The sequence below is a fragment of the Convolutriloba macropyga genome, chromosome 4 (genome assembly GCF_964194025.1).
Source record: "Convolutriloba macropyga chromosome 4, txConMacr16.3, whole genome shotgun sequence".
In the NCBI taxonomy this organism is placed as follows: domain Eukaryota; kingdom Metazoa; phylum Xenacoelomorpha; order Acoela; family Convolutidae; genus Convolutriloba; species Convolutriloba macropyga.
Window position 1 is genome coordinate 24,742,053 of NC_134471.1, and position 14,688 is coordinate 24,756,740.

At 34.7% G+C, this 14,688-nt stretch overlaps 1 protein-coding gene across 1 annotated transcript in view; it reads right to left on the reverse strand.

Annotated features, from left to right (window-relative positions):
- The window catches only part of LOC142338031 (neural-cadherin-like), a gene marked incomplete at its 3' end in the record, with an annotated part of 261,027 nt that overhangs the window by 157,588 nt on the left and 88,751 nt on the right, over nt 1–14,688 (reverse strand). Inside the window, 9 exon segments of the mRNA XM_075387664.1 lie at nt 6,454–6,547; nt 8,738–9,506; nt 10,096–10,273; nt 10,599–11,209; nt 11,666–11,777; nt 12,253–12,377; nt 12,641–12,744; nt 13,292–13,589; nt 14,162–14,191. Coding sequence (XP_075243779.1) covers nt 6,454–6,547; nt 8,738–9,506; nt 10,096–10,273; nt 10,599–11,209; nt 11,666–11,777; nt 12,253–12,377; nt 12,641–12,744; nt 13,292–13,589; nt 14,162–14,191 — 2,321 coding nt within the window.

Consider the following 14,688-nt stretch of genomic DNA (forward strand, 5'->3'; position numbering starts at 1 on the left):
TCTATATCTGCAACATTCGAAAATCAAGTGTTCCTAACGGACAATAAGCAATAGCAGGGCTTGTTTTGGGCCATTCTTGGACTGCTACCACCCAAAGAAATCGGGTTGTAATCAGTCGGTCTTTTTTTTTAAAAAAAAAGGACCCTTTCTTTAAAAATAAAAAACAGAACATATCGAATCAATGCTCAGGAGTGATAGGTCCAACCAGTTTGCTTACTAAAAAGCTCCAAGCTAATCCATTTAAATTTTAACTTGAAAGTTTATGGTCGTTTCTTTTAAAAATAATTGACTTTTCAATAAATAATGGCTTAATTAAGTTTTCCTCTATTTTTTTCTTAATTTGTTCAACTTCCAGCTTAGTGTCTGCAAAAAAAGAATGCTTCTTCTTTCTACTGATTTAACATTTCTTCTCGGTTGCAGTTTTAAGCCTGAAGTTATTGTTTTTTGGCTTTGATACTACAAGATTTCAGATTTTTGTTTGTTTCGATATTTGCCAGTTTTTCACGTTTCCGAATTTTGTCACATTATCACATTATTGACAGTTCTCTTGTCACATTATTAGCGTTAAAAATAAAGCACAATTGAACATATTGAAATCCTGAATGATATACATAATCGTTTTAACGGCCTCGACGCCTCATTCTTGAAGAAATCAATTGAATTTTTTAATTTTGTTTTTAACTGTCATTTATACTTTGTCGTTTCGGTCGTATGAAATTTCCTGCATAGTGATAACTTTCATTGGCTTTTCGTGGAAGAATAGAAGAACCGATATTCTGATATTAGTAAATAGCTGATGGCTTTCATGACTTTGAAAACAATCGTTTTCCAAAATTAAAAAAAAAACTTTTTAACTTCGCAATTTTGTTCTTTTTATGTTTCTTTTTGTTAGCTAATCTCGTTATTTCATTACAGGTCAAATATGACATTATGGGTGTCAAGGGAATAAAAGGGATTGGTGTCCCAAAATCTTTTTTTTTAATGAATTTGTTATGACCTTAGTGGCTTCGACACCGGTTTTTCACAAAAATGTAAATTAATTTGATTTTTGTCTTATTTGACATTCTTTTTGTAGATGCGAGAAATATTCTGGGTAACTGCAGGTCTCGAGGGCTTCCTTTTTTTGAATAAACGACCCTATTCAAATAGTTCTGTTTGTAATTAATGCCTTTTATGACATTGAATGTAATTTTTATTCGAAAAAAAAATTGAAATTATTTCATACTTTAGCACTTCGCTTTTTTGTCTACTTGTTACCTAGTCTTACCAATGAATGGCCACGTACTACTTTATAGCTGTTTGATGAAGGCGCAATCGAATATATTTTGAGGGACAAAATATGGCTCGAGGGTTTTGGCAGCGTTTTCTGGCAAGTTTCAATTGAAATTTTGTTTGTTTTTTTTTGTTGTTCATTTTAGCCGCTTTAAAAAATGAATAAGGACAGGTCCTAATGCCCTTCTCTAGAAACAGTGGTAATTGTAAATTTGTGGTAATATTAATAGATTCCTAATGGTATTTATTACTTTGAAGTTAACTGTTTCAAAAAAATAAGTTATATTTTTCACTTTAATGTTTTTGTTCTTTTTTGTATAATTGTTACCAAACCTTTTTATGGACTGGTCGCATATGGTTTCTGGTGATTTATTAGTTATTTTTGTTTAGTTTTAGGTTTATCTGACGGTATGTTGACTTTGTTATTAAATTTAGTTTTTAAGAGGGAAAAAAATTTTTTGATGTAAATAATGTTTGTTGCTGTTGTTGTTGTTTGTTTTTGACGTTCATCTTGACTCGCTTTCTTAATATTGACATATTACATCAAGCTAATGCATCAATTTTTAACTCCACTGAGTTATTTGCTTTGGAGGCTATCTTATCGTTCATACAGAATTTTTTGAAAAAGACTTTTCGCAAAAAATAATTTTTGGGTTTTTCTATCTGTTCCTCATTTGCTAGACAATTATGCCAAAATTGTGGATGGGCGGGGTCGGAACTTTATGTGCCATCGCACATTACCGAGCCGCCTTGTTAATGATTTATAATAGAAGGATAAAAGAGTCGATCATATAGTAGGCTTTGAACGACGTACTGTAATAGGAGAATTTGAGAATGCCTAATGACTATAATCACGTATTATAAAAAAATATGGAAGGATTTTTGAAGTACAAGTTCTAGGCTGGAGAAAAATTTACTAAAGACCCGTGGCGCGAATTGAAAAGCAAATCGAGTTAGCTATAGAGCCAAATTTCTATTAACTGCATTTTTTTTCACCAAAATGACCCGTGTCTGTCGTACTTAAGATGAAAATAAACATGTATCAAATCAGTTCTCATTTCAAACAATTCTTGTGCTCAAATGTTTTCCCACACTTTTTGACTGAGTATTACCGCATTTTTTTCGTAACAAAACATTAGTGATTCAAGACCTGGTGGCTTACAACCATTAAGCATACATAAGAACACAATGCTTCCCCACATAGAGCCTTAAGCTATAGGACCGATGCCAGTATTTTGACAAAATAGGGTTCTGGAAAGCGCGACTTCATTGAGTCATTTAATGACGAGTCTTCGATATTAGCTGCGTTTGTGATTCTGCTGTGGAACTTATTTACAAGTATTCAGTTTTAGTGAAGTAACTCTTTACGTTAGACAAGGATGTTGTCGTCCTCAAAATGTTCCTAGGAGGAAAAATTTATTTTCAACAGTTCACTGCAGATGGGGAAAGAAACAAACAGAATAACAAATTTGCGCTCGCTTCACCAATCCAAAACCTATGATTGAATTTATTTGACGAATCTTCTGAATAGAGAACTTTCTCGCTGAGAAACATTAATTTTTATTTCCCCATTAAAGTGAATATTTTTGCCGCAGTCTATTGAAGAAGTAAGAAAAACGCACTTTAATGGCAAGACAAGTTTCAGCACAATTCAATTTTTGGATCTTTTCTGTTTCTGCAGTTCTGTTTCTGCAGTGAATATTTTTGCCGCAGTCTATTGAAGAAGTAAGAAAAACGCACTTTAATGGCAAGACAAGTTTCAGCACAATTCAATTTTTGGATCTTTTCTGTTTCTGCAGTTTTTTAATTAAAAATAACAATATATCCATGTCTCACCTCCTAAAAATAGTCATGATGATAGCCCACAGTACAACCTTGAGTTAAGTTAGCATTTTTTTGCAAGTAAACCATCATCATTCATCTATCAATAATAAATCATCAATTTTCTTGCGAGAATCAATTTCAAGAATGCAGCCTGAATCAATTAAAATCCGTACTATACTGTTTCGAAAACAGTGTTTTTATGCACAACATTGCCATTTATTACACTGAGGCTTAGTTAAAAGATTACAAAATGACAACGAATACAGGCAAAACTAAAAATTTCACAATTGTTTTCACGAAAACACAGTTTTGAGGACGAGTAAATCATAAGCTCTTCGATGAACTTTCAATGTATGTTCATTGGCCTTCATTTGCACACAAGACGACGAAAATTGATTCGACGAAAATTGAAATGTGATTTGAAAGGATTCGGGTCTGTAACTAAAGTTTTAAATTGTTGAAACTAACAATTAAGCCAACATTAATCTTGCTAATGCTGCTCTTCAACTAGAACAAATAATTGTTGCTAAAATTACTGAAATAGTTGAATAGACAAACAAAATTAATATATCAAAAATAATAGATAATTCTTGGATAATTATCAATCTACAGATGCGAAAAAGCAAAATGTTTCTTCAATAGCTCTTTAGATAGCCGTCATAAGTCAACAAAAATGAAAACAAGTGCTTGCCAAGCTCAAAAAACCATTAAAAACTTACTAAAACAAATTTGGGGGCTTAAAAATCACAAGCTCTACTCAAAAAACAAAATTTTCATTCTCTCAGCCTCATATTTTAACATAAATAGGACCTCTCATTAGCTTAAATTGACTAAACGAAAAAAGAATTGTCCGTAATTGGGACAAAGAAAATTGAAAAAAGTATTATTTGACGTCATATCCAAAGTGAATGCAAGTTTTTTTGTTGCAAAAATCAACGGTAGGAGCAAAATTGGCTTTCTCTTACAGTTAAAAAAATTATTCTTCTGAGTGATTGCGTAATAAATGTTTTGATGAAATGAATTTTTAATATATCAGAAAAAAAGATGCATTTTTGATTAAAACAATCTATACAAATTGACAAAATGATGCCAAAACATTGTCAGTGAACCCTCAGGATGCCAAAACAAGTAAACCCTCATCTGTTCAAATGATAATCGTTCAAGTAATTTCGATGTCTGCACTGCCAGTCAATATGGAAAAAAAAGAGCAAATAAGCATATTTGGTGCCATTTCTCATGAGAAATGAAAAATTTACTAAATTTTCAAAATTTTAGGCAAAATTAAACGAAAGAGAGTATCGTTCAGAAATTTATCGTATTTTCAGAAAATTATGGAAATTTTCACTCCGATTGCAAAAGTTACGAAAAAATGAACAGAACAATGGAAGTGAGCGTAATGTTCAAAAAAGTTTAAACCTCCGGGATTCCTCCTAAAAAAGGAAACTCAGATAAAAATCTTTTTAGTTTGATAATCTACGTTTGACAAGCTTCCTAATGATATCACTCACCACTCTGTCCGATATTTAAGTGGATTGGCAAAAATTGACTGAACAAAAAAACACAGTTGAGCATATTGTTCCTCTACCAATAATGGGCTATACTGTAACGGTTTTTCTCACTTCTCACTTCTCAAATGACTGCATTTTAATTAAATAAGTTTTCAGTAGTGGGAAACACTCGGTTTTAGACTTATAAACACGATCTCGTAAAAACCGGAGTTGAAAAAAAGCTAAAAGCAACTTCTATAGATGTTGTAAGCAGAGGACCAACAAAATGCTTGAAAGTGCCAATAAAGCTACTAAATCAGAGTTCGAATGTTCTAAAGAAATAGATGAAGTTAATGATGTTCTGGGCAGCTCTCAGTCACAATCCCCAAAGCCGTATTATGTTGACAATCTTTTTGATGTGCGAAAAACTGGAAGCTGAAAAGTGAAAACTCCTTTCCACTGCCAAATGTTTTTTAACGGAAGCGCATTCCTCAAAGAAATATTAATAATTGTCTTCGAAATAATCTGAAGAACAAACTTTATAAGTTTATAATTGGTACTAAAAGTTCAGAATAATCGCCGTTAATTGTTATCTGTTGCAAAAGAACAAATTTTGACAACCTACCTGTCGTGAATAATATTTTGGTAAGCTACATAACAAGACACAAAATACAGAACGATTTGAAAAGATAGAGAAATCTATTACACAAAAAAGAACAATTTTGGCTAGAGATACGAATTATGGACTCACCGAACATTTCATTTGATTATAAAATTAGTCCCCAAGTCTTTCAAATAACTGGTCTGAAGAAAAATCTTGAATGAACTCACGTGAGAACGCAGGCTGTGAAAAATATCCATACGTTTAGCTTGATGACATGAATGAACAAAAGGAAATTTGTCATAGGCTGATAACAAAAAAGGTCTTGAATAAGATCTATTCTAATTTCACTCAACATGCAATAAATCTGAGTTAGACGAATGTGCGCGGAAATGTTATGTTGGTTTATTTAGAAAAAGAAAACATTTCCAAATGTATTTTTGGATGAATCCTCAAAAGAGAACTCGATTATTAGGGCACGATTTTTGTTAAGTTTCTTCTGTTCAAAAACAATTTTCAGTTTAAAATAATTTCTTGAAACACAAAAGGTCTCCCTCCGACCAATTTAGAGGCAAAGAATAGTCAGAAGTGCCTCTCGCGTCTGTCAAATTGTTTCATTTGGCTGAGAGATCTTCTTTCGAGCATATCGTGACCACCTAAATTAACTTGAAAAATTTTAACGTAGGTAGTTTTTGGAAAAGTAGCAGACTCTTTGCTCAAAGTTCAAAACAAGCAAAGGAAAACAACATCGTAACGTTCCCTCATTTTTAGTGTCGAACAATTCTGATTATGTAGCACAAAAAAATACTTTCTTGGTACTCGCGGAATAAAACAAACAAAAACTTTGACTCAAACTTGGTTTCTCGTAGAAAAATCTATCAGCCCAACACTTTTTATGCTTCACTTATCATCATATCATTGACTAAAATATCGAATCATCCTGATGCTTAACAGCTTAATAAAGAAACAAAGAAAGTTGAGCAACATTTTCATCAAAAATATGGATTTTTGATTGTTTATCATTTACACCATTTTAAATCTCTGTGAAAAATGAACGGTTCAAGCGGAACAGAAAATAAATTCAAGTGCAACTTGTTGCTTTGTAATGTTCCGGCAAAACACAGGAGACTCACTGCAAAAAAACATAAACCCATAAGAAAAGGACAGCTGGTAATACGCTGCTGTTAGTCTAATGCGTTTCCTCAATTTTTCAACAAAAACCACAATTATAATTAATATGAGCATTCAAAATAAAGTTCGATAACTGACCTCGTCATTGACATCTGTAACTTGAATGGTGACGTGTTTCAGAGTGTAGATGTTCTGATTGGATGCCAGGGCTGCTTTCACTGTCAAGTAGTACCTGTTCAAAAAATTTAACATTTCGTAACTGAATATTACTTTCGTTGAGACGAAGTTCACGACCATTTTAAAACAGGTATACGAAAGTCACGCAGTATGATATTTATGCTTTAAAATAGCCGACAATTCCAATACAAAATGGCAATTGTCGGCCCTTTTAAAGCAAAAATGAAATCAACTTTTGTGAATCGTTCTTGGAATTTTACCGTTAAAATTTTCACTTGTAAATATGAACAAAGTGAGGGGTTTAAATGCCAAAGAAACTAGCATTTTTTCCATTGAAGCTTACGGTTTTTGATTTGCAATTGTTCTGGATTTTTGTCACCTTTTGGCGGTGAACAGACAAAACAGTCCCAGGCGAAACAGTCCCAACCAAACGAAGAGTTTAATGTATGCACACCAATTAACAAAGAAACGCCCCAAGTTATTCAAATGATTGTATTTCAGAAAACAAACATTAGGCTGATTAAAACATAGTTTTTGCTGAATAAAGTATTTTGAAACAAGTTTTTGGTTTAATCCCAATTCACGTCAATTTAAAACAATGCATTCAGAAACTTAACTCACAGATTATATTTCTCTATTTTTAAAAAATTTTACACTCTTTTAATATCTACAGTTGAAAAATTTCTGAGCATCAATTAATTCGCAGAGTCGGCAAAATTTGCATTTTCATCGAACATCAGTCTTTCTATCATTTTTCGGATATGTTGCCACGGATATAATTCGGACTGTCAAAACCTTCTAATTTTGAGTGGAAGTTTTATTTCATGCACTCTCATATGTCGCGTTGTTTCTTTTGCTTAAAATTTATCGTAACATAAAGCAGTCTTTTGAGCAAAACCTAATTACCTAACAATACAATACTCTCCAAATTCAATTTTATCAAAAACTCCTCCTTCTGAGTTTCTGGGGTGTTACTGCAAAAGTTCTATACCCATAACGTTTGTATTCTCTAAACTCAGTTGCTATAACAAAGTTTTCAAACACGAAAATTTCGAAAAATGTGAAAGACTAACAGACACAACTAGTTTAAAACATTTATCTAATGAAAGAGAAACAATTGACGTCACTTTTTATAAGTGTTATAAATTTTGCAAGAAAAAAACGCTAAAATTAGAATGAATTCGTAATGATGTTAAAACAGGTGGTTATTGGCATGAGAAGAAGTTCGAACAAAAATTTAAGAGGCGACTAATGCATAATTATTTTCTCATTTGTTGAGAAATTTGAAATGCAATTATTTCAATCTGAATTTCGTTGAACTCAAATACTTTTGCCCCGGAAACAATCCACGAACTCAAGAAGATAATCCGTTTTCCATGCCAATTTGTCAGTATCTTTTGTATCTTTCCAATACTTTTGTCAAACCCAATTTAAATCTCTTATTTTTTTGGTTTTGAGAAATTATTGAAAAAAATTTTTTCCTTATTTCATTCATCAAAGAGGCAATGGAAATCATTAAAAGCGTTCGAAAAAATTCGGAGCGGTGTTAAATTTTTTTCACTACGTTTCACAAATGTTTTCAGCTTTACCTAAGTAGTTATATACCTTACCAACAAAAATACAAAATGGGTGAGTAATATATCTGTGTTTTGACTTTTTCAATTTGTTTGAAACAAAAATTTATTTTCTCAAAAACCATTTGCTCCAAGAAAGAAAACGATTGAACTGTCAATATTTTTTTGATTGCTCTGTTTTGCTATTGTTCGCAATACATTTAGTGTTCGCTAATTCAATTGTTTTAAGAGAGGTGGAAGTTTTCAAAACCAAAATTAAAGAGACAAAGCAGCTAATTACAAATGAAGGCTTTCTATAATATTTTACTTTTAAGTTCCGTCTTGTTTCTGTTTATCATTGGAAAACCATATTCCTAGTCATGATTTTATCTCCATATCAGAGCATAACTTGGAAAAATTTCTACTCTGCTCTTCATCTAAAGCACGAGAGTTTTAATTGTTTTTTTTCAACTGAGATGACAGGGATGCTCGGAGCAAACAATTTATTGCAAATTGATCGTATTGATATGAGACGTACAACACTACATTGTTAAAATCTCCGAATGATGAAGATTTGCCTTTCGCTTCATTCACATTTCGAACCTGCTAAAACATTGCAAACTTTCCGATAAGTGAAATTTTTTCCGAGCTTTAGTCTCAGAGACAACAAAAAATTAAAATGGCACTTTTACCGTTTTATCTTCTCGTGATCGATGGGCTTCACGATAAACAACTTGGACTGTGACGCCGACGTTGCAGGAATTGCAAATGTTTTATCGCTATTCGTCTCAACTGTCGTGCCAGTTTGCAACGTGATCAAAACCGTCTGGAAATTCTCCGCCGCTTGGGCCTGGAAAAGACCAATCTCCATACCCTGGCTGGTTCCAATTCGGTGGTTCTCGGCCACTGAAATGTTTGATTCAAAAAGGGTAAAAACTGGAGGTTTGTCGTCGGCTTTTGAGTCGGCGAGGACTTTGATCACGACAGTTGTATTCGTGCTTCGTGGAGGCGTGCCGCGGTCGGTGGCTGTTACTATTAAGTTATACTTCGTATCCATTCGGATGTTGGCAAGGCTCCGACTTTGAACCGAAATGTCGCCGTTCTTCGAGTTAATTTGGAAGTTTCCGCTTCGTCTGGGGTCCACGAGTTTGTAGAAAATCTCTCCGTTTTCGCCCAAGTCGTTGTCGTAAGCCACGACTCGGATAATGGGTTCGCCGACTTTCTTAACACTCGGAATGTCGACCTCATATCGGGAACTGGCGAAAATTGGGCTTTTATCGTTTGCGTCCAGGATTTGAACTGTGACAGTGCAAACTCCGACATTTAAGTTCATAGGAAGCAGAGTGTCGTCTTTTGGGGAGTAGGTGTCGGTGGCGTTGATTGTGAGTGTTCTGAAATCTCCATCGTCACGTGAAACTTTTCGAAGTAAGATAACTTCGCCAATTGTTCGCACTTTGTTCTCTGAAACAATTGTGCTTATGAAATTTCCGTAAGATGTCGCTCAGGATAAAAAAATTCTTCTTTCTGCATAAAAAAATTCTTCTTTCTGCAAGTTATATGAATATTTCAGAAACTATAGAAATAAAATAGCGCAAACTTTACTGAAGTCAAGATAACTCTCTTGGTCAATTTAATTCAGGAATGATTCTTAGTTCTGTTTTTGCCTGGTGCTACTGCATGACGTTATAGGAAGAATTATAATTTTAATATGGTCGGAGACCCCCGTAGGGCAGCAAAATCGGCTTAGGGTCAAATAACGCGTAAGGCTTCAGCAGCGTGAGAACAGGTGCACTAACCCAATTTCTTTTATAATATGCTAACAGCTATCAAAGTTGCTCATTCAGCGGAGCTTTAATGAAAGTGTAACATGCCTTAACGCAATTCTGGAGATAGCAGGTCTGCAGATAGCTCGAGTCCTCTAAGCTGTCATTCTTTAGCAGTATATAGAGTTAGCTAATACAACAACTGGAATTACACAGGCACAAAAAGTTCTGCAATTCTATTGAAAAATTTTGTCAATTTGTAACACTCTTTGAAAATGCTGACTAACTTTGAGTCTGTTCAGCAGTAGGTGTGACCATCTTCTGTCTGATGTGGAACTCTGGCTCTGAGGTGGAAGTGGCCAACAGAGCTACTAATCCATATTTCACCTGGCCATACCTCCCACTGTCCTCGTCTATAGCCTCCACTTCAAACACTACACTGCCTACTTGGGCACTCTCCGACACCTGAACATTCAAAAAAAAAAACGTTGAAAAAATTACGAAAAAAGAGTTAGTTTTAATTTGTTTTAATTTTTGTTTCCATTACCATGCGTGGGTCTTTCCAATTACAAGGTCAGAAGGTTCTGTACTGATTTGTATAGCCTGATAGCAAGTGCAAATATCCATTACAAATTACATTTAACAATAAATATCAACGGTGTGGAGTCCTAATCTAGCAGGTGGGGGGGTTGCATTTGCAACCGATAGATGTTGCATTTGCACTATCAATAACTCATCATACCGGGAGTGCGATTAATTGAAATCTTTATCCAGGACAATACAAACAAACCTGTCTAATCCCGTCGCAGTCTTTAAACACGGGTTTGTGATTATTTTCCTCAATGACTTCGATAGTCAAAGGAGCAAATGCTTCTCTTTTTGAGTCACCACGAGCAGCTGTGACATCATCGACAGCTCGAACTCTCAGCTTGTACTCTGATTGGCTGAGAGTTGCTCCCGACAGCTTCTTTACAATTCCTGTCTCCTCGTTGATGAAAAACGGATTCTGAAACGTGGTGGATTCAAAGAAAAATCTGATTTTATCCGCCAAGCCGTCGGGATCTATCGCGTCCACTTTGGCGACGATTGATTCGTCAGTAATCGATTCTGAAACTCGTTCAAAATACCCGCCGTCTTCGGGGTTTGTGTTTACGAACACGGGAGGCTCGTCGGGTTTGTTCACGAGCTTGATCTTAACATGTGCAGTTCCCGTTAGCGTAGGTGTTCCGCCGTCTTGAGCGACCAGGGTAAATAGAAACTCGTTTTGTTGGACGTCTTCAAAATCAAGAGGCGCGGCGACTTTCAATTCGGACGTTTCATTGTCGAAAAAGAAGCGAGAGTCGGTGGAGTAGATGGTGACTTGATTATTCGGCCAGGTGGAGTCACAATCGGTAGCATCGGCTTAAAAAATGGTAAAAATTATTATATAAAATAAATAATTGCAGAAGATTTGTGTACCAGACTCATACTAATCTGGAAAGATATCGTAGGTTGAATTTCAGACCGTTTCAAACCCAATGAACTATGATCAGAGAGTCCGCTTCTATTTAGACCTCGATCTGGAATGCAGTTCCAATTTGAAGTTAGGATAAATATTTCATTGATGATTTTTGGCAGAAACAAGCTGTTTAGATTCTCTTCACAAAAATTAGATAGCTAAATCTTTAATGAACCCATTGCTAATTTCTGATTGGCAGTGCCCGCAATTAACTTTAAAACTTAACCGACCTTTCGATAAGAATTTTCAAACAAGCTAAAGTATATACTTGAGAGGTCATTATTCTTTTAAAAAGCTGTCAAAATTGAAATCTGAAACAATTATAAAAATTGATTTCAGAGTTGGATTTGGAAGCTAACCTGTGAGTATAGTCTGGCCAATCGGGGCTATTTCGGACAACTCTGGTACAATGTAGACAGGCACTTTGAATGTGGGCGCACAGTCATTGCTATCGGTCACAACTATCTCCACCTAAAAACATCAACCGTTAACCAGTTTCATACCAGTTGCATCTTTCGATTTGATGAAGAACTCTTGTTGAACTCGACCGTTATCCTATTAGATCCTGCACAATTCTTCCAGAGAATGGCAAGACCTTGGAAGAAGATATTTATCTCGAAGAACTTTGACAGAAGACAGTTGTGTCGTAAGACTCTTGAGCAAAAGTCTTACAAGATAACCATCCCATTAAAAACCCTTGAAAATAACCTAGAGGAGCATTTATTTTTATGAAAGACAAAAAGAGTTTTCTGATTTAAAAAAAATCCAGTCTCATTGAAACACAATTTTGTACGAAGGACTATTTTTTAATTCTCTACTCAAGCTCGTTTCTTCAGACTCTATTTTTATGTAAAGGCGTGCTAGTATATACTATGTTTATTAATCTAAATCATGCGAAACAAAACTGATGACGTTTGGAGGAATCGGAAATTGTGAACAAACTAACCAGGACAGATGATGAATACCCTCCAATCTTGCTCTCTGCAGCTGTAACTTTCAACTTGAACTCTCTGCTTGAAACATCATCAACTGCAACGTCATAGTCCAGTCTCTGCTTCAGAGTCAAAGTCCCTAAGAAATAAAATTTAACAATCTGGAAAAAAACGAACATTAAGTTATCACCGTGAACAGAATTTACTATTACAATAAATCACGTAAAAATAGAGGGAAAATATTGCGATGGTCGCGCGTGAAATAATGAAAATAGTGAAAATATTGTAAAAATAGTGATTGTTTTGTAAAAACTAGGTTTATTTACTACCAAACAATAATTGTTCTTAGATTCTTCGAAAGAACATCTTTTTAAAACTTAATAGTGAAACAGTCCTTCTTACCCTTGTAGCTATCAATGGTAAACATTGTGTCGCTGCCAGCCAACACTGTCATTGAGTAAGCAATTGTCGCATCAGTAAATGACACCGCTGTTATGGAGCCAATCCTGTGAAACAAAACAGGTAATCCTGCAAAATGTCGTGCATGGCATCTGAATTTTAACAAATGGATTTTTACTCTCAAGATTGTCCTTAAACTGCTTCCTATCATCGACCATTACAGACGCCATGTCAACATTTAGTGTAGGAAAAGAGCAATCAATGGGTTCATATGATTAATTGTGTACCTCATCAGATCAATTAAAATTTAGTATGAAAAAAGTCCTCATTGATTTTTTCTTTGACCTGTATAAATCTGAGAAAATGATTAGTTCAATGCTCTGAGGAGATTATGTCTCACCAAATACCCTTAAGATCGCGTACCTAATAATTACAACTAGGAATTGCTGCCTAGACATATCAAGCAATTGTTGCCTTCTTTACACTTTTGCGCTCATTTCAAAAATATTATTGAAAACAAAATTGACAATGTTTGATTTAAAAATCCTAAAAGTTCTCTCTAAAAATGTAGTCCGAGACATTCTAAAAGTCAAAGTCACAATCAGCTGTTCCAGTAAAATCTAGAATCTTCTGTGGCAGACTAAGATATTATACCTGGTTCCGACAGGAGTCGACTCCGGAATCTCAAACTTGTAACTCGGTTCTCGGAACTGTGGAGGCCTCGGAGCAGTTAGTATTGACAAAACACTCTCAACAGCGTTGCCCACTTCGTCCACAATTCTCAGGGGCAAAATGAACTCGGCATTGGGAGGCACGGGTAGCTTGCGAACCACTATTGGGATTTTCTCGACAGTTGACGGGTCTCGCGAAGTTGGGTAGTAAAACCCGCCAGCTTTGCCGTTTCCGCTGCTCGAGGAAAGGGTCACACCGAATCCGAAGTATTCCATTGCATCTGGGACAAAATTAAGGAATTTAAAAAGAAATACAAGCACATGTAATTAAGCTGTATTCTACCGTTGTGGAAAAAAAACGTTTTTCAGATTAAGATATTCGTCGTTTCGTTTTTTGTTTTGTTTCAATTTATTACTTTGCATTTAATACACGATTATGAGGATTGTGAGATTGGTTCGAATAGATTTGAAAACTTACGGAATGTCTCAAAAAATAGAAACATTTAAAATATTACCTGATAAACATCCGAATAATTTGAAGTTTTGTTTGTTAAACTGTGAAATATGTTTAAAAATGAACGTAAGCAAGAAGCAAGGGGTTTTAAACATATGAAGGGAACATAAACCAAACTAGTCAAGCTGGTTAAGTATAAAACTAAAAATATTTAACAAACCCCGTGATGATTAATTATTCATTTACACATACACTCCGTTTTAAGCGCCATTTTGGTACAAACTGCCAATGAATTCAGATTTTATGTCTCTGTATGATATTATTTGTTATCATTGCAACTAAAAATGAACAGATATAAGGATATTGTTGTTCAACAATTAGGTTTTAATCAGGACTTACAAGCACAAGGACTATGAGAGCAGGAGGAACCTAAAAAGTACATCTACTATTGGCTAGAATTAAATAGAGGACATTAGGTTGTCCATTATGTCAACCGTGAGAGACATTTTGCAGGACCAACTTTCTGGAATCCGCTATGCACTCAGCGCCTGGAATAATTATTGCACCTTCCTCCGACCCCACATTACTTAACTGCATTATTATAAATTCTTTCTCTGTTCTGCCATTTTTGACCGATCGATATATTTTATGTCGAAAAATCTGAGTTGTATATTCGACAGCTCGCAAGGCCAGAATACGCCAATTGCAGGACTTTAATAGTTATTTTTGGAAGATTTTTGTTTATTGCTAGATATTTGTCAAAAGAATTTCGATCTTTTGAAAAATTATCTGGATTAACAGTTTTATTCCTATTTGTCTGTCTCTCGCCTATATTTTCCAAAGATTGTAGTTTTTTCGATTTTTGACTCTTTTTTTGCTAAAATAAGACATCTTTGTTTGAAAATGTGTTGCTGTTTTGCTAATTC